At 42.7% G+C, this 24,012-nt stretch overlaps 1 protein-coding gene across 3 annotated transcripts in view; it reads right to left on the minus strand.

Moving 5' to 3' along the window:
- syn3 (synapsin III) overlaps positions 1–24,012 on the minus strand; it is an 85,502-nt gene that overhangs the window by 44,516 nt on the left and 16,974 nt on the right. For 2 of the 3 annotated variants that reach the window (XM_077543380.1, XM_077543381.1), the window contains exons 3-4: positions 21,570–21,627; positions 10,847–16,504 (exon numbers count right to left, since the gene is read on the minus strand). In XM_077543380.1, the coding sequence (XP_077399506.1) occupies positions 14,957–16,504; positions 21,570–21,627 (1,606 nt within the window). In that variant the 3' untranslated portion in view covers positions 10,847–14,956. Of the gene's footprint in view, positions 1–2,851; positions 2,944–10,846; positions 16,505–21,569; positions 21,628–24,012 lie in introns of those variants that run through there. The other variant, XM_077543382.1, reaches the window with a different exon arrangement.

Consider the following 24,012-nt stretch of genomic DNA (forward strand, 5'->3'; position numbering starts at 1 on the left):
TCTCCGTTCATACTTTGAAAGCAACATAAGGTGCTTCATAAAAAGAAAGCAATTAAAAAGAAAAAAAAAAGGAAAAAAGGGAAAACAATCGTTGCCATTTGCCTTGCAGCCAGACCGGAGGTTTTGGCAGCAACGTGCGGAGACTCCAAAGGGCTGACTAAAAGCAGTGCCACAGAAAACAACATGTCATAAGCACTCTACCTTGTGGTGTGCCATTTTGTTGCCAACTGCACGCCACGTTGCACGCAATGGCCACAGCTGATATTTAACGCTCTTCCTTGCAGGACATTGAACATGCAATGATGGAAAAAGATACAAATGAAGGCTTTCATTGCGAGATGCGCCTGCACAAACAAAGACAGAGTGAGTGTAAAACTCTTGCACGTGCAGCAGCCCTGTCCTTCAGAGGGCTGTTTTGAAAGCCAAGGTGTTCTTTCCGGCAAATCAAAGCAAAAGCCAGAAGACAATCACAAGGCAAGTGGCTGACAGTTGGCTGATCGGCAGCTCACGGTACACGACTTGGCAGCATTCAAGTCAGCCAGTATCACTTTCAACTGCAGCTTCGACAAACCCCAGTGGAAAAAGAAACCTCTCCAGGCTGAAAAGCTGTATTTAAAGACTAAACTTTCGAGAAAACTTGACCATGTTGGGTAATATGAGAACTTAATTTTATAGACATTCGGGGTCGCCTGCAACATTTTATTTTGTATTTTTGTTACTCAGTTCAAAATGTTACCAAAGATATGAGAACACGCTGTTTTGATGGCATAAAAACCTGAGCTGACGCTAACTAGCTAGATATTCTTCTACTCGGTACAAGTTAGTAAAAGAGTGAAAATATTTGGAGTTCCGAAAAAAAAAAATGTTCATTGTGTCAAGTTATCGATAGAGTAATTGACATTACAGCATACCTTTGCCACATTTACTTTTTGCCATGAATGCAGATGAATTGTGTTCCCTGAAGCTTTGAGATGATTGGTCCACGCAACTGCTCGACGACTTGCAGTCAGAGGAATCATCACCAAAACACCAATTGAGTTTTTCCAACTAACTAATACAGCCAATAGCCTTGGTTTTGCCTTGTTTTCCACGCTAAGTAGGGCGCACAATCAACCAAGGGAGAGACATTCATTTCCTGTCTCTAATAAAGTCCGTGTGAGACCTCTATGTCATTAATTCTCTAACTATGATGATTTAATTTGTTTTCTGAGCGTATTGGCATTAATACTAAGCTTGAAAATAAGAGCACGGGCACCAACTGCATGTGTCTATGTCTTATTTGAAGTCATATTTTGACTACCATAAGACTGTTAATGTAGGCAAGTGCAGTCCAAGTGGTGGAATCATTGCTTTGACACTTTTCACATATAAATCAGAGCTTCTTAAATACATAAATTACCTTGGAAAACACACAACTGTGATGAGGTTTGCTGATGCACTTGTGTTTGGAGAGCTTGTCCACAAACTGAAAAGTCAAAGGGTCCCTGCAGCCTCAAGAAGCTTTCAAAGACATAAGTATGCTATTCAGTGTCAAAGTGCAAGATTTCTTAACATTCTGTCTTTTGCAGCCACTGAGAAATATGCAGGCGGAAAGGTGTTTTGTTTGTGTGTGGGAAATTGGTGTTATGACTTTGCTCTATCTGTCGACATTCTACAACATTCCTCTGGCCATGAATGAAACGCTTGGCTATCAAACAGTGACTGTATGCAGGCATAATCTGTGACAAAAGCACCATCAAGGTTGTCTCGAATCGCTTTGCATTTGGAGGAACTTTTCATCTTGCTTTTGGGCTCCAAATGTCCATTAAGAGGACATTTGTTTGCTGTCAATCTGCCAGGCCACTCGGTGCTGTTCAGCACTAGTCGTAGACAAGGGCAGAGTCATAAAAGCGCAACTGTTTGACAATGAGTGCCATTGCTCGCGAATGAGGCGGCAGTCATACCATCTGCATCCAATTTGGCTTTTCTATCATTACAACAATAACGCCGAAATGATGCTACACGCAGATGCACGATAAGCTCAATGTCAATTTTGACGAGGGCAGAACACGAGCCAAGCGCGAGCTTCGAGTTTGCCATTATTCTTGCATGTTCAATTGTTTCCTTGACTCTCAACGCTGAGAAGTCGGGTGAAGTTGAGGCCAGAGCCCAAATAAGCCAAGCATTCTAAAAGAAGGCTTGTTGTGACATGAGATGACAAGCATTTGGCCAACTCGTGATATCAAAATAGAAAGTGGAGAGGAATAAAGATTGATCAGATGACACAACCACAACGATTTTCCTCTCCAGCTTTGTGTCAACCAAAAGAGGATTGATGATCTTGTTAAACAACAGAATGCATTGTGCAGATTGTATTGGACGTTGTTTGCTTGCTGACAATCTCGTTACTTGCTACTGTTACTCACTGCCAGTTTTTGAAAAGCATGGAAAAGCCATAAAGTGTCACATGAGGTTTACCAGGGGATGATGAAGTCATCTTTGCCACCCTGATCAGCTGATCTCCTTGAGCCCTGATTCAACATAATAGTCTATTTTAATACATGGCTTCACGTGTCCCAACACTGCTACTGAGTCCCGCGCTGCTGCAAACCAGCCAGCCAACCATCGTTCAGAATAGTTCTTATTCCAAACGATGCTTGAGTTCACATTACCCAATATGCAGCAAGGAAATCTTCCTCTAACGTTGACTGCTATTTTTATGCTAGATTTTCCAGAAATACATAAATGTTTTTTAATTCTATCATTAATCATTTAAGGAAAGCGTGTCAAAATTCCTAATAACCAACCGTATTATTATGACAGCACAACAGATACATTTCATTAGAGGAGGGAGGGAGGTAATTTTCCATACCTGAGCATTTTGCTACCCGCCTTGTTGACTTGCATGTCCACCATGCATCCTGAAGTGACATAGGAGGCCAAATTGATCTCTGAGAACTCTGCCTGGGAAAGAAAAACAAGGTGTTTTTTTTCTTTCGCAATGTGCTTCATTTGGCTTTGTGCCGCAAAAGGTGTGATAAAACATTAAATTATTACAGGTTATGAGATGTAACACTTTTATCACAAATTTTAATTAGTCAAACCAGACAGACTTTTTTGTTTGACTTCATTTTGCATATTATTCTGGGGGGAATACATCAGCGGGACTAAAGACTATGTGATGGGAGGCAAATGAGGTTATATCTAAGTCTGCGACCTCCCAGACTCCAGAGAAAGACTTTAGACTTGGCTTCAATATGACTACCCTTGAGAGAAAGACTTCTAACAAAAGTTGACGCAAATATGCAACATTTTTTGAACAGTCATCTGAGACTACACTCCACCAATAATGTGAAATTATTGACTCTGTCAGGCAGTAAGACCAACTTTGCGGTGTTTGAAAGTTGATGAATTGAGCCTAAGTATGGTATAAATATAGTATAAATACTTTCTGTCACATTTAAGACATGTTTGCTCTTTGATCACGGCTGAACGCTTTTGAAAAAATAATCTAATTGTGATTCCCACTCACCCTCTCAAAATTGTGATTGCGATTTAACATGATTATTTTTTGTCCTCACCTATGTATTGCGTATATATATATATATATATATATATATGTATGTATATATATATATATATATATATATATATATATATATATATATATATATATATATATACTGTATATGGGGTGTCAAGTGATTACATTTTTTAATCGTAATTAATCAAATGACTTCAATAGTTAACTCATGGTTAATCACAAATTTTACATCTGTTTTAAATGTACAATAATATGTACAATACATTTTCATACTCTTGTTAAAATAAAAGTGGGAAAAAAAAGTTAAATAGAAATGTGGCTGCATATTTTAGTCATTGATACACTAATTTCATAATAAATCATAAAATTGAGTTAAAATTAAAAAGATGTTCAATACTGTAAAAAAAACAAGTGCGATATTGATTTGCGTTGAGGTAATTTTTCTGTCACTAGATGGCATAATTGCATTGATAAGACAGTGACAGCTCAAGATCTATCAAATCTTTAACATGAAATAACTTGTGAAATTCTGCACATTATATCTATATATTAGGGGTGTTGGAAAAAAATTGATTCGGCAATATATCGGGATATTACAGCGCGCAATTATTGAATCGATTGGATATGTGGCTGAATCAATTTTTAAACAATTTTTTTTTATGGGAATATTCAACAAAACGTCTTACTTAGGGTTAGGATTCACAAATTAAGCATGGAAGAATGTTATATTAATGGAACATTAAGCCTTAATATTTTATTTCAGTGCTGTTCAAACATGACACAGACTGCAACTTGTTTATTAAATGCAGTTGCTCAGTTATAAGCCTGAATTTTCAGATAAATAAATACATTTTCATACAAATCTTACAGTGTACATGTACAAGTTTACCGATTAGTATTTTCTAAACTTGAGTAATAAATAAATAAATCACAATAATCAATTTATAGATTTGCATCGGGATTAATCTGTATTGAATCGAATCGTGACCTATGAATCGTGTTATGAATCGAATCGCCAGGTACTAGGCAATTCACAACCCTACTATATATATATATATATATATATATTTATATATAGTTGTGTGTGTGTGTGTGTGAGTGTTTACTACAAATAATGTGTTCATCTATCTGCAGTACAGGCCAAAAGTTTGGACACACCTTCTCATGCAATGCATTTTCTTTATTGTCATTGTCATATTTACATTGTAGGTTCTCACTGAAAGTATCAAAACTATGAATGAACACATTTGGAGTTATGTTCTTAACAAAAAGGCGTAATAATTGAAAACACGTTTTATATTCTAGTTTTTTCAAATTAGTCACTCTTTGCTGTGGTGATTGTTTTCTGCATTGCCTGGATGAGCTTCAAGAGTAGTCACCTGAAATGCTTTTCCAACAGCTTTAAAGAAGTTCCCAGAGGTGAGAATGCCAAGAATGTGCAAAACACTAATCAGAGCAAAGGGTGGTTATTTTGAAGAAACTAGAATATTTCACACTTTTTTGTCAAGTACATAACTCCACATGTTCATTCTTAGTTTTGATGCTTTCAGTGAGAATCTACAATGTAAAAAGTCATGATAATAAAGCAAACACATTGAATGAAATTTGTGTGTATCCAAACTTTTGGCCTGTACTGTATGTCAGTGATGTATAATAGCGGCTCTCAACCACAGTCCTCGAGTTCCCCTATCTAGCCTGTTTTCCATGTCTCCCACAGCCACAGTGTTGGCTATGGGAGACATGGAAAACAGGCTGGATAGGGGTACTCGAGGACCGGGATTGAGAACCAGTGATGTATAATGACAGGCCAAACAATTACATTCTCTTCCACTAAATGACATAAGCTGCAGTTAATGTGTGTATCCACCTGTTTCCATTCCTACAGCATACAGTAGTTTTGTGTTCAATGAAGCAAATCCATATTTGATATTAAGTAAATATGAAAGTAAATCAAGTATAGATCATTATTTCAATAGCTTATACTTTTTGTGCAATTTTTTGGGGCGCTGCGGCGTGATATATTTTGGAATGTAAATAAATAAAACACTGGTTTAGTACTTGCCGTGTCTCTAGTCGATTAGCGTATCGAAACAAACATGGCGATGGATGCAAACACTCCAGCTGACCCGCTGCTCAACTCAATCAGCCAATATACACAGCAAGTGAAGTCCATGCCTATCTGCACGTTCTCATACAGCGACCATCGTTTGAGGTGTTAAGCCTGCGTTGATGGCCTTTATGTGGGGGCTTTCATCAATATAAAATAAATAAATAAATAAAAAATCCTCAGCAGTGTTTTCTGACGACATGAGGATATGAGTCATTTGTGAAAGGAATGTGCCAATGACATAAAAATGAAAGAGAAATACACCCACTAATTTCATTGAAATGTGATTCACTCACAGTGGAAGAGCAAGGGGGCGGTCGTCTTATTTGCCGTTGTCTTATTTGCAGGACAATGAGGTGTCGGACACGCTCAATTTGTCTCAAGGACATGTTGCCCTTGTCTCTTTCTTTTGATGCCCACCTCAAAAAAGGATCATGCGTGTGTGCTCAGTGTATGTGTACAACACAAATGCACAGACATGCTGCTGCATGCAAATCCATGCAAATCCCCATCAAAGAGTGTGTGTGGGCAAAATATTGGCAAGAGCCACATAAACATTATATGTGATTGGCTGAACCAGTAATGGCAGCTACATTCATGGATGAAGCAAGCGGCTGGTAGAATGGGATGGTGGATGTTTTTTTTTTCACAGCGTCATGGCAACGCATTCGAACACTGGTCCTGGAACAGCATTTGCCCTGGGAAAGGAAAACAGCAAGTGATACACAAGACAGCTGCCTCCAGGGTTAATTCTTCCCCACTGTTGACCTGCATGGAGTCTGAATGAAGTTTTTGGCCTGATGGTCAGGAGGAAAAGATTAATAGAAGAGCCATGGAAGATTAAATTCAATCAACTTTTTCACCAGAATGGTATCAGTTCACAGCGTCACTTATTTGCAGATTTTGCTATTTTTTTTTAAGTTGTCCTACTTTATTACTTGACGGGATTGTGGTGCCATCTTGTGATCCCAAGTCAGCCGATGAGATAGTTAAGTCAGAGGAAGTTACATTTGACGAATTACCACTCTGATTATCTGACGAATTACCACTCTGATTATCTGCGTCCTATTGCATTCTGGGATCGGGAATTAATAAACTTCGGCTTCATCCCGTCAGACCTTTTTCTATTCGGGTATGATTGTATGCGAAAAAGTGAATGTTGTAAATTGTCTCTATGATTGTCCAAAAGGAAAAATAAACAAATAAAAAACCCCAAAATTTTTTTAACTGTGATCCATTTATTTCAAGGAAAATGTCGCAAGTTATGTGGGGATTACACTTTACGTTTGCCGGTGTTTAAGGTTTAAACTACTTGACTATAGTTTTTGTTGCTGCAGTTTCACTGTTATTGAACCCAAACAAATAAGTAAGTGACTTACTTTGTGTGCAATTTACCGATAACAACTTGGCACATTTTCTAGACAATTTTAAACATGTCCGTGCTGTTTCAGCACCGGGACCTGGCAGTCATTCGGGACTCATAGAACCGTAGTTACATACAGGAATGTCCTTTAGATAAGTGCAAACTGTTACACCATGGAACCACACGCAAAACTCAAAGCATGACTGAACAAAGACATCTATGACAAAGTATGCCGAGCCTGCAATGAGTCTTGCTGCCAAAGGGGGAGCTAGAGTTTGACATTAGTAGGTCACAAAAATAATAGTTTTACTTGGATTTGTAACCTTGAATGTTTCCCCCCTGGTTTACTACATTATTTGATAACTTAAAACAACCTTAATTAGAATATCTTTCATTTTCTTAGTCATGACTGCTTGATTCCTGACATTAATCAAACAATCAGCTAATGCCAACACAATGAATTGCCAAATTCTTACGACATAAAAAACACATGCAATTATGCATGCATATTTTCCAAGAAACATATGAACAGAAGAAAAATTTGAAAAAGAAAGTTGGAATTGTACAGTAAATACTCCACTAATGCTTTCCACCTGTGAATGTTGAGTGTGACTCAATGAGCAGTCATTGCCAAATTCCTGATAAGTTTAGCTAAAGCACAAACTGTGGTGCTTTTGATAGCACTTAAGTAGACTTTTAATGATTGCGACAGAGACTTTGCCACTAATAGTTACTACTTTGCCCTATATACTCAATTGTGGTGTTTACTTGCATTGCTTTGTGTATTATTTAGTAGGAGTTGTTTTCTTTGACTCTATTCTAACTGTAACTTGCTCAACATTTCACATGCAGTCCTAAACTCTTCTCGGTGGATACAGGCACCATGGTTGATGGGGAGAGATGCTCACTGGATCCTAATGGCAATATTCCAAATAAGGATCCATCCGTCCATCCATCCATTATCTACCGCTATATCCGGGATTGGGTCGCGGGGGCAGCAGCTTTAGTAGGGAGGCCCAGACTTCCCTCTCCCCAGCCACTTCAATCAGTTCCTCCGGCGGGATCCCAAGGCGTTCTCAAGCCACCTGAGAGACATAGTCTTTTCAGCGTGTCCTGGGTCGTTCCCAAGGGACATGCCCGGAACACCTCTCCAGGGAGGCATCCAGGAGGCATCCGAACCAGATGCCTGAGCCACCTAAAGTGATTCCTCTCAATGCAGAGGAGCAGTGGCTCAAATCTGAGTCCCTCCCGGATGGCTGAGATTCTCACCCTAATAACGATACAATTCCAAAATAATCAAGTAAAATACTTAAGTGTATGAGTTTAAATGAAACGCATGGAACAAGTGAAAGTGAAGCTTTGAGGTCGCTGAAGCAATTAAGGAGCAAGTTGAGCACACTAAACAGAAGCCAAACACCATCATGTTGCAGATAACATCCAGCCAAGTTCCTATGAGGTGCAATGATTGAAGCAGAAAGGAGTCTGGACAATGCTGAGGTCACACACCTGCTGCGTGCATGGCCCTCCCCTTTTTCATATTGTCCGACAAACCTAAAAAACTAGACCATTGTCCTTATACAAACACACCTCTTCTACTTCAAATGTTTACATACAGTATTCATTCACTTTTGATGTGACGAGCATTGACATAGTAGTACCTTGATTTCCGACAATCTAATCTAATTGGCTCCTCCGTGAGTCATGCCCCTAGCAGGGTTACCCATGGCAAACAGGTCCTAGGTGAGGGACCAGACAAAGCATGGCTCAAAAAGACACCTATGATGAATGCTAATTTTGGACCGCGGTTTCCCTTGCCCGGACGTGGGTCACCGGGGCCCCCCCTCTGGAGCCAGGACTGGAGACGGGGCCCGATATGGCAACGTGGGTCCCCCTTACCATAGGCTCATCACCTGTGGGAGGGGCCAAAGGGGTCAAATGCGAAGTAAGCTGGGCGGCAGCCAAAGTCGGGGACCTTGGCGGTCCGGCCCCTGGCTACTGAAGCTAGCTCTGTGGACATGGAATGTCACCTCTCTGGCAGAAAAGGAGCCCGAGCTGGTGTGCGAGGTTGAGAAGTTCCGACTAGATTTAGTCAGACTCGCCTCCACACACAGCTTGGGTTCTGATACCAATCCTCTCAAGAGGGGTTGGACTCTCTTCCACTCTGGAGTTGCCCACGGTGAGAGGCTCAGAGCAGGTGTGGGCATTATCCCCCGGCTTGGCGCCTGTATTTTGGGGTTTACCCCTGTGGACGAGAGGGTAGGTTCCTTCCGTCTTTGGGTGGAGGGGGTGGGACCTGACTGTTGTTTGTGCTTATGCACCGAACAGCAGTTCAGAGTACCCACCCTTTCTGAAGTCCTTGGACGGACTTCAACGCTTAAGTGGGCAATGACAGTGAGACCTGGAGGGGCATGATTGGGAGGAATGACCAATCACGGCCAATCAGAACCCGAGCGGTGTTCTGTTACTGGACTTCTGTGGTCGCCACGGACTGTGCATAACGAACACCATGTTCATATACAAGGAACTCCATATGTGCACTTGGCACCAGGACACCCTAGGCCACAGTTCGATGATCAACTTTGTAGCTGTGTCATCAGATTTGCGGTTGCATGTGTTGGACACGCGGGTGAAGAGATGGGCGGTGCTGTCAACTGATCGCTAGCTGGTGGTGTGTTGGCTCCAATGGCAGTTCGACCTGGCAGACACAAACGTATTGTGAGGGTCTGCTGGGAACTTCTCCCTTGTCCGAGGGGTGTCAGAGTGGACCATGTCCCGCACCTCCGTTGTTGAGGCGGCTGATCAGAGCTGTGGACGCAAGGTGGTCGGTGCAATCCCCAAACCTGCTGGTGTCTACCAGCGGTGAGGGATGCCGTCAAGCTGAAGAAGGAGTCCTACCGGGCCCTTTTGGCCTGTGGGACTCTTGAGGCAGCTGACGGGTATCGGCTGGCCAAGCGGAATGCGGCTTCGGTGGTGTTGGGTCTGATATTACAGATCCCCTTAGTTACCGACCGTGCACAAAGGAAAAAGGAGGCAGAAGCTGCTTCTTTGTTTTATGCAACCGCGGCTGGGAGAGAAGAGGAGACGCGAGACCTTAACTCACGCTCGGCTCCGTCCGACTCTCTCTCCTCCCCCGGCCACCTCGTCGCTTTTATTACAGTTAAGTTTCAGTTTCGTTTCATATAAACATGGTTAAGTTTCTGTTTTCATATGTCATGGAAAAATACAAAACATTTGAGAAAGTTGAGCGGCGCCTCTAAACGACACGTTGATAATATAAAAACATAAAAATATATACAGGATATTCTTTAAAATACACATAATGTTAAGACTACTGTTTTAAGCAACTTCACATTCCCTCCTGTTGTGGATTTAAAAGGACATCAGTAAATACTAAAACAATTAAGTTTTCTCAGTATTACTTCATTAATAGATTCACAACATTTGAACCATTCTCAGGAAATGGCGAAAACCCTTAACTTAAAGGGAAAAAATTCCATAACTCCCCCACCGCACGGTGACGAGAACCTCTTGGTCTGAGAATGGAACTGAATTTGAAGTTAGGGAAAACACAATAAGATGAGGGTCACACTTTTGTGTCGGTCTCCACAGTGTCAACATAATCCTCTACGCGTAGTAAGTTATATTGATACATCTGGGCCACGAACATACGGGCGACTAACCTCTTAGACATTGGGACAATACAGCAGGAACAAATAACACATAATAAGATAAACATTATAATGATCACAGTCCAAACAATGTCTGAAAAAGGGTCATCTTCTCCTTTGTTCTTCTTCTTTTTGACAAGAATCAGGGGGTAATCCCTTATCTGAGTTCGGTGACCTTTTTGCAGTGACTCTGGTGGATCCACGTCTCTCTCTCAGCGATTTTGAGAGCGGTGGGTGTGGTCAGGAGAACAACGAATGGGCCATCCCAGCGTGGGCTCGACCATGTTTTCCTTTTTATCACCTTCACCAACACCAGGTCACCCGGGGTCACCGTTTCCTGTGCAGGGGGAAGAGAGGTAGAGGGCAGATCATTTGCTCTTGACACAGTCCGTTCTTTAAACAAGTCACATAACCATTTAGTCAGTGGATCTGCCTCTCCTGTTTTGTCTGACCATGGCTGATTTTCCCATAAAGGGAGCACAAAGGGTCTGCCTGTTACTGCCTCAAAGGGCGTGATCCCTTGTGGGTTTGGCGTTATTCTCATGTAAGTTTTTACTAGAGATAAACACTCAGGCCATGGTTTTTTGGTTTCTTCCATGGTCTTTTTGAGTCTTAGTTTAATAGTACCGTTGGTCCGTTCAACTAAGCCTGCGCTCTGTGGATGATATGCACAATGATTTTTTAGGGTGATCCCTAAGTGGATGGCCATATTGTCAACGATGGTATTTACAAAATGGCTACCGTTATCACTCCACAAGACTCGTGGAATGCCATGTTCTGGTATTATGTGTTTACAAATAGCTTTAGCTACTGTGAGGGCGTTTGGATGTTTTGAAGGAACAAGTTCAACCCATTTAGTTAGTGAGTCTACTAACACTAAACAGTACTTGTGCTGACCACTTCTGTGTAGTTCAATAAAGTCCATGTGTAAAACTTCAAATGGGTAGGAGCCCACTGGGCATTTCCCTCTCTGTGGTCTTAAGTTTCCCTGAGCATTGTGACGACAACACACCATACATAACCTACAAAAAGTTTTAAAATAGGTTTGTAAGCCCTGTGGTATTGTCATTGTCTGTTCTACCATAGATATCATCCCTCCTGTTGAGACATGGGACTTCCCATGACTCAATGTGGCTACTGTGTGGAACAGACTGCGGGGGATGACTGGTCGGTCTTCTTTGTGGTAGAGGCCTTCTGGGGTGAGTTCAATGTTCATCATTTTCCATAGTGTTTTTTCTTTGTCTGGAGCGTTGTTTTGCATGTCAATTAGTACTTGTTTTGGAATGTTGTTGTGTTGTTGTGTTTCTTCGTGGTTGGCGAGCATGACGATCTTTGTTTTGTCTTGGCCTGCTTGCTTGGCTGCCAAATCTGCTTTTGCATTTCCTACAGAAACGGCGTCTTTTGCTGAGGTGTGAGCTTTGCATTTGCATACCGCAAATTTTGGAGGGTAGCAGTACAGCGGCCAAAAGGTCAGTGAGTAATTTGGCGTGTTGAACAGGTTTTCCTGTTGATGTTTTCATTCCTCGTCGAGCCCACATGGCGGCAAAGATGTGCAATGTCGAGTGGGCATATTGGCTGTCGGTCCAAATTGTTACTGCTTTGTCTTTGAATAATTTACATGCTTCTGTTAGCGCGATGAGTTCTGCTGCTTGTGCTGACAGATTTCCTATTAATCGTCCGCTCTTCAGTGTCTTTTGTTGTGTGACCACTGCATAGCCTGTGTTGGTGTTGCCTAGTTCATCTTTGCTTGAGGAACCATCTACAAACACTGCTTCTCCTTCTTGTAAGGGTGTGTCTAACAAATCTCTTCTTGGTTTGCAGATTTCCTCGGTGGCTTCTGTGCAACTGTGTGGTGTCCCATCTGTCTCCACTGGGAGGAGACTTGCAGGATTGAGAGTGCTGCATCTCTTGATGGTAAGATGGGGTTGGGACAATAGTACAGCTGTTAGGCCAAGATGTCTTGCTGGTGAGAGAAATGACATCTTTGTTTGAGTCAAAAGAACATCTACTGAGTGTGTTACTAGTAGAGTGGTGGGATGGAACAACACCAATTCGGCGGATGCTTGGACAGCCATTGCTGCGGCACACACTGCTTGGACACACTGGGGCAGGGCTCTGGCGACAGCATCAAGTTTCTTTGAGTAGTAGGCCACTGGTCGCATTTGTGTACCATGTTGTTGGAGTAGGACGGATGTCATGAATCCGTCTTTGCAGTCCACTGTTTGGGTAAACAGTTTCTTGTAGTCGGGTAGGCCCAAGGGGCCTGTGCTTGTGATGGTCTGTTTTATCTGATTGAACTTCTCATTAGCTTCTTTCGTCCATGTGATGGGATCGGCCAGGGCGATGTCTTCTTGGTAAATTAAATCCACCAGTGGTTGCGTTATTTCGGCGAAGTCCAGAACCCATAGACGGCAAAAGTTCACTAGGCCTAGGAAGGCCATCATCTGTCTTTTGGTCTTTGGTTTGGGGGCATCAAGGATAGCTTGTTTCCGATCAGAGGTTAGTTTTCTTCCTTCTGCCGATATGATGTGACCTAAGAAAACTACTTCGGTCTGAGTCCACTGTAGTTTGGTCAGTGAGGCTTTGTTTCCTGTCTTTGCCAGGTGTTGACACAGTTTCACTGCTTCTTCTTGATTTTCTTCTTTGGTTGGACTGGCGATGAGAATGTCATCTACGTAAATCAAGATTTGAGTGGTTTCACTGTGTTCATGGAGGCTCAGACAGTTGTTGATTTCTTGAGAGAAAATGGTGGGGCTCTCTGCATAGCCTTGGGGTAGTCTCGTATAGGTGTACTTCTTTTGATTAAAGGTGAAACCAAACCAATGACGGGCAGACTCGTGCAATGGAATGGAAAAGAAGGCGTTGCTTAGATCAATTACTGTGAACCATTTCTGTTGTGGCTTCAGCGCATTGAGTAGAGTGTGGGGGTCGGGGACGCAGGGGGCTCTCTGTTTTACTGCCTGATTTACGGCTCTTAAGTCGTGGACCATTCGCCAGGTCGTGGTGTCTGCTTTCTTTACTGGAAAGATTGGAGTGTTACAAGTTACCTTGGGGGCTTCTATGAGCACTCCAGCTTTTACCATGTTCATGATTACTGGTGTGATTCCTTCTTTGGCATCAGGTTTGAGTGGGTATTGATTGATTTGTGGGCGATAGTTTGTTCTTGGTTCAATTGTTACTTCTGTGGCTGTGGTCATTAGGCCCACATCGGTTTTTGACGCTGACCACAGCTGAGGTGGTATTTGATCCATGGCGTCTTTTAGTGCCAGGATTGTGGTTTCCTCCGGATGTCATGTACTTAGGTGGGTGCTGGGGACAAATGTTGTCACCCAGTTTAGTTTTTTCCTCCAGACCACGTTTCCTGATGACATGATGCGTTTAAATCTTCCATCTTGACATGGAGTCCACGGGAGTCGTTGTTCGGACCATGTTACATCTCTTATTTTTGATCCTATGCCTTTCCATCTCCAGCCTGTTGGTTTTGCCAGTGAAATGTGGAAGGGAATGCCAAAGCCTTCATATGTGGTTAATGCATATATGTAATCTGGAAAGATTACTGTGGCTGCCATCCATCCTGCCTGTTCGTCCCAAATTAGGTCCTTTATTTGGGCCCGCATGGTTGTCAATCGGGACCATTGATCAAAGAAGTCTCTGTCCTCTTTGTTCGGGGCGAAGCGGATGGTGGAGTGAAGTGGGTACGTGGTTTGGGGCACCCAATTTGAATTTGGTAGGATTTGTTCTGGCATCTGTTGCAGATTGTTTGTTACTGATGTTGGACCTTTTTGGATCGGATCCAGACTGTAGAATGGGCGTGGTTTGTCTTTTCCTTCTAGTACTAACATCTGCATTGGTGTTTCTTGTCCTCTTTTTGTCAGGACCATGCTGGAGCCTTCGACCATTAATACAAGGCTCATGGCTTTTATCAAATCTCGTCCGATGAGGTTTTCAGGACAACGAGGCACGTAAACGAAAGTTTGATCTGGGTATTCTGTTCCGTCTTCGTCAATAATGGTCAGTGGTTCGGTAAAGTAATGGATGGCTGGTCTACCTCCCCCTCCTATGACCATTATTGTGCTTTTTGACAATTTGACACCTGTTGGTAGATGAGTGATCACGGAGGATTGTGCTCCTGAATCCACAATGAATTTCAATGTTGTAGTAAATGACCCTAAGCCTAGTTTTCTTACTGCTGGGTCAATAGAGGACATCTGGCTAAACAGGACTGTCAGGTCAAGCACCTCGACGATCGTTCTGGTGTCATCAGGGTTTTCATCACTTGACCTTTCCTGCTCGCGTCATTCGGTTGGATCCCAGTGGTCAGATTTTGGGGTCTCAATTTTTTGTTTGGAGCGGCAATCTCGGGCGAAGTGGCCGTACTTGCCACAATTGTAGCACACATCCTGTCTGGTGGCTGGTCGGCCTCTTCCTCTTCCGCGTCCACGTCCTCTACCCCGATTGGGTTGGTTTTGGTAGTAAATTGGTCCAGAAGGTGGAGGAGAGGCATGTTGAAAAAATGTGTGCATGGCATTGAAGACTGATGATTGCGCTTTTTGTCTTTTTAGGTCTTCAGCGTTTGAGGCCCAAGCTACGAGATCATTCACCGGGGCAGTTCTCCAGGTGTGGTAATGTTTCTTGATAAAATTGACTGTACCGTCCACTAGTCCATCCAGGAATGTTGCCCGCAGTAATGTTTGGTATGTGCGTTGTGCCTCAGTGCTTTCTTCGATGCCACCATGTAGTTTCAGTACGTCTTGGAGGCGGTCCACATATTTTTGTGCGCTTTCTTCAGGTTCTTGGCGGCATTGGCGGACTTTAGTTAAATCAGGTGGTTTCTTGAACACTGCGATGGCTCTTTCTAAAAGAGTATTTAGGGCGTTGTCTAGTTCTTGGCCTGGTTGGTAGACCTGGCCTCGTTGGTTGGCTGGAGCAAAGGCTCCTTGGAATCTTCCGACTCGATGTCCTGCGGTCAGACGTAGGACGCTTAGTAATTCATTGCCATTGAGGTGATAGGATCCATGTAGTTCTCTAATTGCAGCTGCCCATTTTTCAACGTTATCTTCAATGGGAGGAACTGATGCGCATGCGGCTACTTTTTCTTCTTCGGTCCATGGGCGATAGAGCAGCAAGGTCTGTGGATGAGCGGGTTGACCAGGGTTTGGCATTCCATAAGCTGGGTTGGCTACAGCTACCATGGGATATGCTGCCACCTGCTGGATGTCTGGGTATAATTTTGTTGTTGCAGCCAGGACGTCTGCTGTTGGTTTGTTTGATCTTGTACGGCTTCCAATAGGAGGGGAGGCTCCGTCCCCAAAACTCGTGGAGGTGGAGTTTGGGGAGGAGGTAGACGGGGTAGGCGGTTCCCGCTGTTGGTTGACGTTTACTTCCTCTTCTGGATCATTTTGCTGTTGCACTTCAGCTGGTGCATTTCCGTTGTCTCTTCGTCTGGCGCCGGTTTCTTCCGTTGGTCTTATCTTCATCTGGTACATTTTTCTTTCTGTCTTTTCCTTTTTTCTTTTCTCACTTTCCAAAATGCTTTCTGCCCTCATTTTACACTGTTTTATCCACACTTCAACAGCAGGTAGTTGTGCTTCCAATTTTTCTACATTCTTTCCCTTTTTAATCTTCTTTGCTCTTTTCTCCACTAAACTTTTCTTAACTTCCTCTTTGTTCCTGACATCTCTCAAAGACGGGTTAAAATCATACTTGGTCACCCAGGATTCCAGATACTTGCACGCATTAGCGTCAAAGCTTGCAATAAACTTAACATCCTGGTGTTGTTCTATTTCTTTTCTCAATGACTGGCCCATTGTTTCTACTCCGGAGCGGGCAGCAGTTACTCCCTCCTTTCCTTATCACAAACACACATACAGTACACACACACACACACACACACACACACACACACACACACACACACACACACAACACAAACACTCAGTCTTTTCTGTGGTGCACCATTTTCTAATTTAAAACCATGTTTTGTATTTTAGGCGATTATTTTTAATCGCAGTCAGTTCTATTCTGACCTGATAAATCTTAGTTATATTGAACACAGATATTTTGGTAAACAATGAGTGGGGAGGTGTAAATTATTACGTATTTACGGCAACGTTTAATTTCCTCTACCCGGGCACCCGAAAACTACACTTTTATTTATAACAAGTTAAAAACTAGTCAATAAAAGTATTTTGGATCTCATCTAATACAACCGTGATCCCTTTGATGCCCGGATCATATATACCATGGGTTTTTCTTCTATCTTCACGGGCCAACGCCCAAGCGCTTTGCTTTTACTCCCCACTTTTCTATTTTATGTTACTTCTACAGTATATTTAGTGTTCCTTTTTCAAACTTTTGTGTAAATCGTGATAATTAAACAGCATAATACCTATTAGTCCTCGGTGCCGGTCTGGTTCGCAGGACCCGGTGTCCGGGCGAACGGCCGGGGCCGGAGCGGGGAGACCCGTCCCGCAAGGGGAGACGCTGTCGACAGATTCTCGGTGTCCTCGGTTCGGCGGCGGTCGTCCGTCCAGATGCAGGTCCCAGGTTTCGGCACCAGTTAAATGTTGGGTCTGATATTACAGATCCCCTTAGTTACCGACCGTGCACAAAGGAAAAAGGAGGCAGAAGCTGCTTCTTTGTTTTATGCAACCGCGGCTGGGAGAGAAGAGGAGACGCGAGACCTTAACTCACGCTCGGCTCCGTCCGACTCTCTCTCCTCCCCCGGCCACCTCGTCGCTTTTATTACAGTTAAGTTTCAGTTTCGTTTCATATAAACATGGTTAAGTTTCTGTTTTCATATGTCATGGAAAAATACAAAACATTTGAGAAAGTTGAGCGGCGCCTCTAAACGACAGTTGATAATATAAAAACATAAAAATATATACAGGATATTCTTTAAAATACACATAATGTTAAGACTACTGTTTTAAGCAACTTCACAGGTGGTCGCTGAGGCAAAAACTCGGGCTTGGGAGGAGTTCGATGAGACCATGGAAAATGACTTCCGGACGGCTTCAAGGAAATTCTGGTCCACCATCCAGCGTCTCAGGAGAGGAAAGCAGTGCACCATTAACACTGTGTAAAGTGGATTTAGGGTGCTGCTGACCTGGACTCAGGACGACGTGAGTCGGTGGGGAGAATGCTCAATTCCACAGACACATCTTACTTTGAGGAAGCAGAGTCTGGGGACTTTGAGGTGGGCTCTCCTATCTCTGGGGTCGAACTCACTGAGGTGGTTGGAAAGCTCCTCGACGGCGACGACATTGCGTGGACAGTGCTTCTAGATTGGCAGACCGGGGACCGAAGGGTGTGTTTTATAGAAGGATCTATAGAACTATAGTTCTATCTATACAACTACAGAGGGATCACACTCCTCAGCCCCCCTGGTAAGGTCTACTCAGGGGTGCTAGAGAGGAGGGTCCGTCGGAAAGTCGAATCTCGGATTCAGGAGGAGCAGTGTGGTTTTCGTACCAGCTCTACACCCTCGGCCGGAGGGTGCATGGGAGTTCGCCCAACCAGTTCACATGTGCTTTCTGAACTTGGAGAAGGCGTTCGACCGTGTCCCTCTGGGAGTCCTGTGGGGGGTGCTTCGGGGGTACAGGTTACCGAGCCCCCTGATACGGGCTGTTCGGTCCATGTATGACCGGTGTCAGGGTTTGGTCCGCATTACTGGCAGTAAGTCAAATTGGTTTCCAGTGAGGGTTGGACTCCGCCAAGGTTGCCCTTTGTCACAGATTCTGTTCATAACTTTTATGGACAGAATTTCTAGGCGCAGCCGAGGCGTTGAGGGGGTCCGGTTTGGTGGCCTCAACATTGCATCTCTGCTTTTTGTGGATGATGTGGTGCTGTTGGCTTCTTCAAGCCGTAATCTTCAACTCTCACTGGAGCGGTTCACAGCTGAGTGTGAAGCGGTTGGGATAAAAACCAGCACCTCCAAATCCGAGACCATGGTCCTCAGTCGGGGATAAGATCCTGCCCCAAGTGGAGGAGTTCAAGTATCTTGGAGTCTTGTTTACGAGTGAGGGACGGATGGAGCGGGAGATCGACAGGCGGATCGGTGGAGCGTCTGCAGTGATGCGGACTCTGTATTGGTCTGTTGTGCTGAAGAAGGAGCTGAGTCGAAAGGCACAGCTCTCGATTTACTGGTCGATCTGCGTTCCTACCCTCACCTATGGTCACGAGCTATGGGTCAGAAGAAGACCCCGGATACAAGTGGCTGAAATGAGTTTCCTCCGCAGGGTGACCTCTCCCTTAAAGATTGGGTAAGAAGCTCAGTCATCCGGGAGTGACTCAGTGTCAAGCCACTACTCCTCCGCGTTGAGAGAAACCAATTAAAGAGGCTCTGGGAACGACCCAGGACACGCTGGAGAGACTATGTCTCTTGGCTGGCCTGGGAACGCCTTGGGATCCTGCCGCAGAAGCTGGTTGAAGTGGCTGGGGAAAGGGAAGTCTGGGCTTCCCTGCAAAAGCTGTTGCCCCTACAACCAGACCCAGATAAGCGGTAGAACTTGTTTTAGTGAACGTTTCGACGACATCAAGTCAAAGTGTCTCACTGAAGAAGATAAACAGTCGTTCATATTAACAAATGGTTCATTTATCTTTATTTTAGCGTAAGCCTAAACCATAAGGCCAAAACATCTGATGATGTTTACTTAGTACTGATTGTGTAAAAAATACATGGAAAGAGGACCTTGAAAAAATTATCTCATATTATTTGGATCAAAAACACAGCAAAAATGTGTAGTGGTTTTTGGGTGCTGGAACGCTTTAGTGGCATTTCAATTCATTTGTATTTGATAAACAAGTAAAGTGAGACACAGGCTTGGTTGCAGAACAAATTCAACTGATGTCACTGTTGTCTGTTATGTAGTTTGAATAAGAAAATGTGTGCCGTCTCAGCAGTATGACGGTCAGCGTCAATTATTTACATGGAGCTTCCTATATTTGTAGTCAGTTGAGAACCCACAAGCAGCATCTGTTTGGGGGATGCCCAGTGGTTATCAGGGGTCTGCCAAAATCATCTTAAAAGTGGGTCACAAACATGGGAGACAGACAAACTGCCATTCATAGTAATTTAGATGGCAGTAGCACCAAAGGCAGTCTTTAGGATAAAAGTAAGGAAACGCTTCATCAAGTCTTCACGCAGAGATTGGGGGGTTCCCATCGACCTTGAGGCTTTTGTTGAGGGGCACAGGCGGTGGATGAAGGCCAGCCGACTTGTTAGCGTTGACTTGGAAGGCTTGTGGGAAACAGAAGTGGGTCCAACAAGATCTAAGTAGGTCATCTCGAGCTTTTGGGGGCCGGTGGCGAGGGTTGGGGGAGTTTGTATGGTGCAACACCATTCTGATCCCCCTCAGTCATGGACTTAAGAGGCCTAATTAACATTTTTATAACTGCTCAATAGCAGGGACAACCCAGGACCAGAAAAATCTCTCCCATTTCACATAGACGCCAATCTAGCACCAAAAGAAGCTATGTGACCACAACAGTAGAGAGTTGAGCAAACAGGCTGTAAAAGTCCAACTCTCGTATGTGGTCCCTTTCTTCTTTTGCCCATAAAAACCCAACTCTCCATTTCAAAGGGCACCGCAGTCTCAACAATGGCTTGCAGATGTATAGCCAAACGCTTATTGGAGATAAACACTGCAAAAAGGACTGTAGAAAATGTAAGAAAAAAATATAGTGAAATAAGAAAAACAATTATTATTTCAAATAAGCAAAATTAAATGCCAACAGAACAAGCAAATTTTACTTAAATTTACCTGTAAGATTTAGAAAAATAAGAAAATAATACTAGGCCCATATCAACCACTGCGGTCTTGAAAATAATATTTTCAGACTAAAAACAAGTAATGTCTTTTTTCAGGCTGTAATAAATAGAAACATTTTCTTAAAATACACTTTTTTTTTTTCACGCTTGGATAACTTAGCCTGAGTGTCAAGCAGGGAGGTAACAGGTCCCATTTTCTTTGTCATGACCTAGCCAGCAATTGAACCCACAACCTACAAGTCTGAGGGTAGGCACTGTACCACTAGACAACTGAGCTGGTACTGAGAGAAGGAAAAATGAGCTTAGTAAATATAACGAAATGAACCATATTGCACTCGTCTGTTTTCATACTTGTATTTTTTTCCCATTTATCTTATTACTAGAGCATGCAAAATCTTAAAATAAGAAAACTCATGAAACCCCAGTTCAGGGCCTTTGATGTTGGTTAGTTGTCATCTTAAAATGTGGGAAATGGTTGTTTTAATCTTCACAGTACTTAAAATTGGCTGCTAACACTCAATGCCAAGACTGCTTGATAAAATTAGATAATTATGTAATCTTATGATCAATGATCTTGCCTGACGATTTTATTTTAAGTAAAAATAACTTGTCAAATCAAAATAGGAAAGAAATAGGTTAAATTTAAGAAATTATATTTTACTTAAGATTTTAGTTTCTGCAGTAAAGAAAGCGTTATCTGTAAAATGCTACGTCTAGACACATCTGTGTGCATTATTTGCACAGGTATGACTGATACCGGCTGTCTGCTGGAAACAAGTCTGAAGATGAAAAAAATACACATACTTACTGCCAAATATATGCTAATTGTCTATGGATTTTTCCATTATATGTAAGCATTAGCTAGCAAACTAATGTGGTTGTTTTAAATGCACGTGTAATTCTCTTTATTTGATGCTTCATTTGAGCATATTTATTTGCTAATTGTAGCTTAGAAACTGACTGACCACTGCCACCATACAATGCTCATACCTCAAGTTTGTGCATGTAAGACATGTCACTCGTATATCAAGGCATCAATTTGTCTTTTGGGGTGTTGGTTTAGCTTGTACAGTATCTGGATGTTTTCCAACTACATGATGTTTGTCACACCATATAACTGTTTCATACATACGTACCTGTTCCACGCGGATCTCATACTCCCCATTCAGCTTTTTGCCTCTGAAGTACTTGGCCCTGCAAGGAAACACACCTTCAGACTAACAAAACAACTGTCGGTACGATCACAAGCACTTTATTTAGGTACTAAACACAATTGCATACGAACCTGGACAAACGGGACTGTGAATCATAACAAGCCCAAAATAGCCTTTTGTTGATTTGAAGGTTTAAACAGACCTTCCAAAAGACCTTGTAAGCTCATATTTTCTATGAGTGCAGAACATGAGGGGATGAGGCTTCTAGTAAACACAAATCTCTGGCAAACTCATGTTTTAATCATCATTGAAGGTGTTTTAGGGGGCAACTCTTTGGATTGTTTATTTGTATGCAGGACGAATTGAGTGAAAATAGGAAGAACATTTTTCTATAAAAATTTAAAAAAAGAAAGTCCTATGTGCATTTCTCAGCCCATTTCAAACCGTTTTGCATTTCCAAGTCCTCAGTGTTGAACTCTAACCCCTTGCAGCCGGAGGACTGCCAACAATCTGTCAAAGGCTTCAGGCTATACGGACATGCGTATACCGCCCGCTAGATGTTGGAGGCCTTCGGTCACTGGGACAAGCTATTTGGGATTTGCCTCTCGGCCTGTTCACACCAAAAAAGGTTTTCCCTTACAACATTTCGCTCCCTCGTTCATTCTCCTTCATCCACCACACATCCTTTACGGTACATTCAATATGGTCACTGAGGGAGAATCTTGTCCATAAGAGCTCCCAGCCTTCAATGACTTCAATGCTTAAGATATCATTCACTGTCATTTGGAAGCTGTGAATCTTCAACATAACTGACCTACATACTACACTGGCAGTGCCCTGTAACCCAGGCTCCCCACAGTCGAGAGAAAGTGTGGGCCATCTCAGAGGCCTATTGGCTGGAAAAAGCTGGAATGCGTTGCAAAAGATTGCTAAATGTGTCGTCACTCGGGGCCATGGCGCTAATTCACGAGGCGCTCGGTTTTGCTCGTGTTCACATGTAAACATGTAGCCTGTCTACTTTAGGGCCACAGTATATTCATTCAATTTAGGACGGAAATTGAATATTAGTAGATTTGATTATTCTGCCAATATCCCATCCACTGATCGGATAAAAATTAGCTTTGCTTTAATAAAACAACGCATGTGAGGTACATTCCAACCAACAGACCGAACAATAATCCATCCATCCATTTAATTAAAAAAACTTTATGCAGCTCCTTTACCAAAACTGAATGGGGCATTTCCTGCCCTGCCTGATTAAATGATCAAGTCAAACAATAATGAAATATAAAAAAAAAATGGGAGGTGCTACTCCAGCCCTGTAGGTGGTGGTAACACGCCTCAAACTACTGATAAACACATTCAAGGAGAGGAAGGCATGTCTGCAAGTTTCATCCAACCAACCAAAAATTGAAAAGGCTCTTCAATCCCTTATATGTTTCTGTAAAAATCTACTCTCTAAAAAAAAAGTTGGATCAAAAATAACACAAATATGGGTAAAAAATGGACCGATCCTCTACTTGGGTCAATATGACCCAATTTTGAGTCAAGAAATGGGGCTTTTAGTATAAAATAATCCATAAATATTGATCAGATCCTTTACTTGGGTCAAAAAATTGCGTCATTTTGTATAAACCAACCGAGAAAGTTGGGTGAAATTCACCCATGAAGTGGATCGGTCCAATTTGTATCCATAATTGGGTTACTTTTGACTCAACTGTTAGAGTGTAGGCCTACAATTATCACATAATCCAGTTCTTACTTTACACAGTACTTTTTCATTGCATTCTTGGATTCGGTGCTGATCATTGGGGCATTACAGTGACGTTCAGTAGTTCTGTGAATTATTTATTCATTATTTAATTTCTAGAGAAAGTCCAAAGTATCTGCTGCTGCTCGTATTATTCAAAGTGCAGTGCAAACACAGGGACAGATACTTGGCGGGGTATTTTGCGTCTTGTCTGAAGAGAGACGTCGGGGCAAAAGAAGAAAAAAGAAGGGCTTGGTGTTGGTGTTGATTTCGGCGATGCTCTTTGAGACTTTGCTTCGGTGCTGTGTAGCGCTTTTGTGCGCCATTCGTTGCCTTTCAGGATGGAGCGGCGTTTCCCCAGAGACCCCTGACACTTGACTGGAATGCCCAGGAGGAAAATTCAGTCCTGAGGCAGAGAGCGATAGATGTTCACCGTGCCTTCCAGTACTAAACACTAGGGTTGGGCGGTAAAACGGTATCCTGAGGTGTCCAATAATAGCAACGGTGTCACTGTCAATACCGTCATTAAAAAATAAAATAAAATGCAGCTTGCAGCGTATAATGACCTATTGTGATATCAAACTAAATTATTTGATAACACAACATTTCTAATTGTTTTCAAATTACTAATACTATAACAACTAATATTACGATAACAGTTTAAAATTAATAGTA

The sequence above is a fragment of the Vanacampus margaritifer genome, chromosome 15 (genome assembly GCF_051991255.1).
Source record: "Vanacampus margaritifer isolate UIUO_Vmar chromosome 15, RoL_Vmar_1.0, whole genome shotgun sequence".
In the NCBI taxonomy this organism is placed as follows: Eukaryota; Metazoa; Chordata; class Actinopteri; order Syngnathiformes; family Syngnathidae; genus Vanacampus; species Vanacampus margaritifer.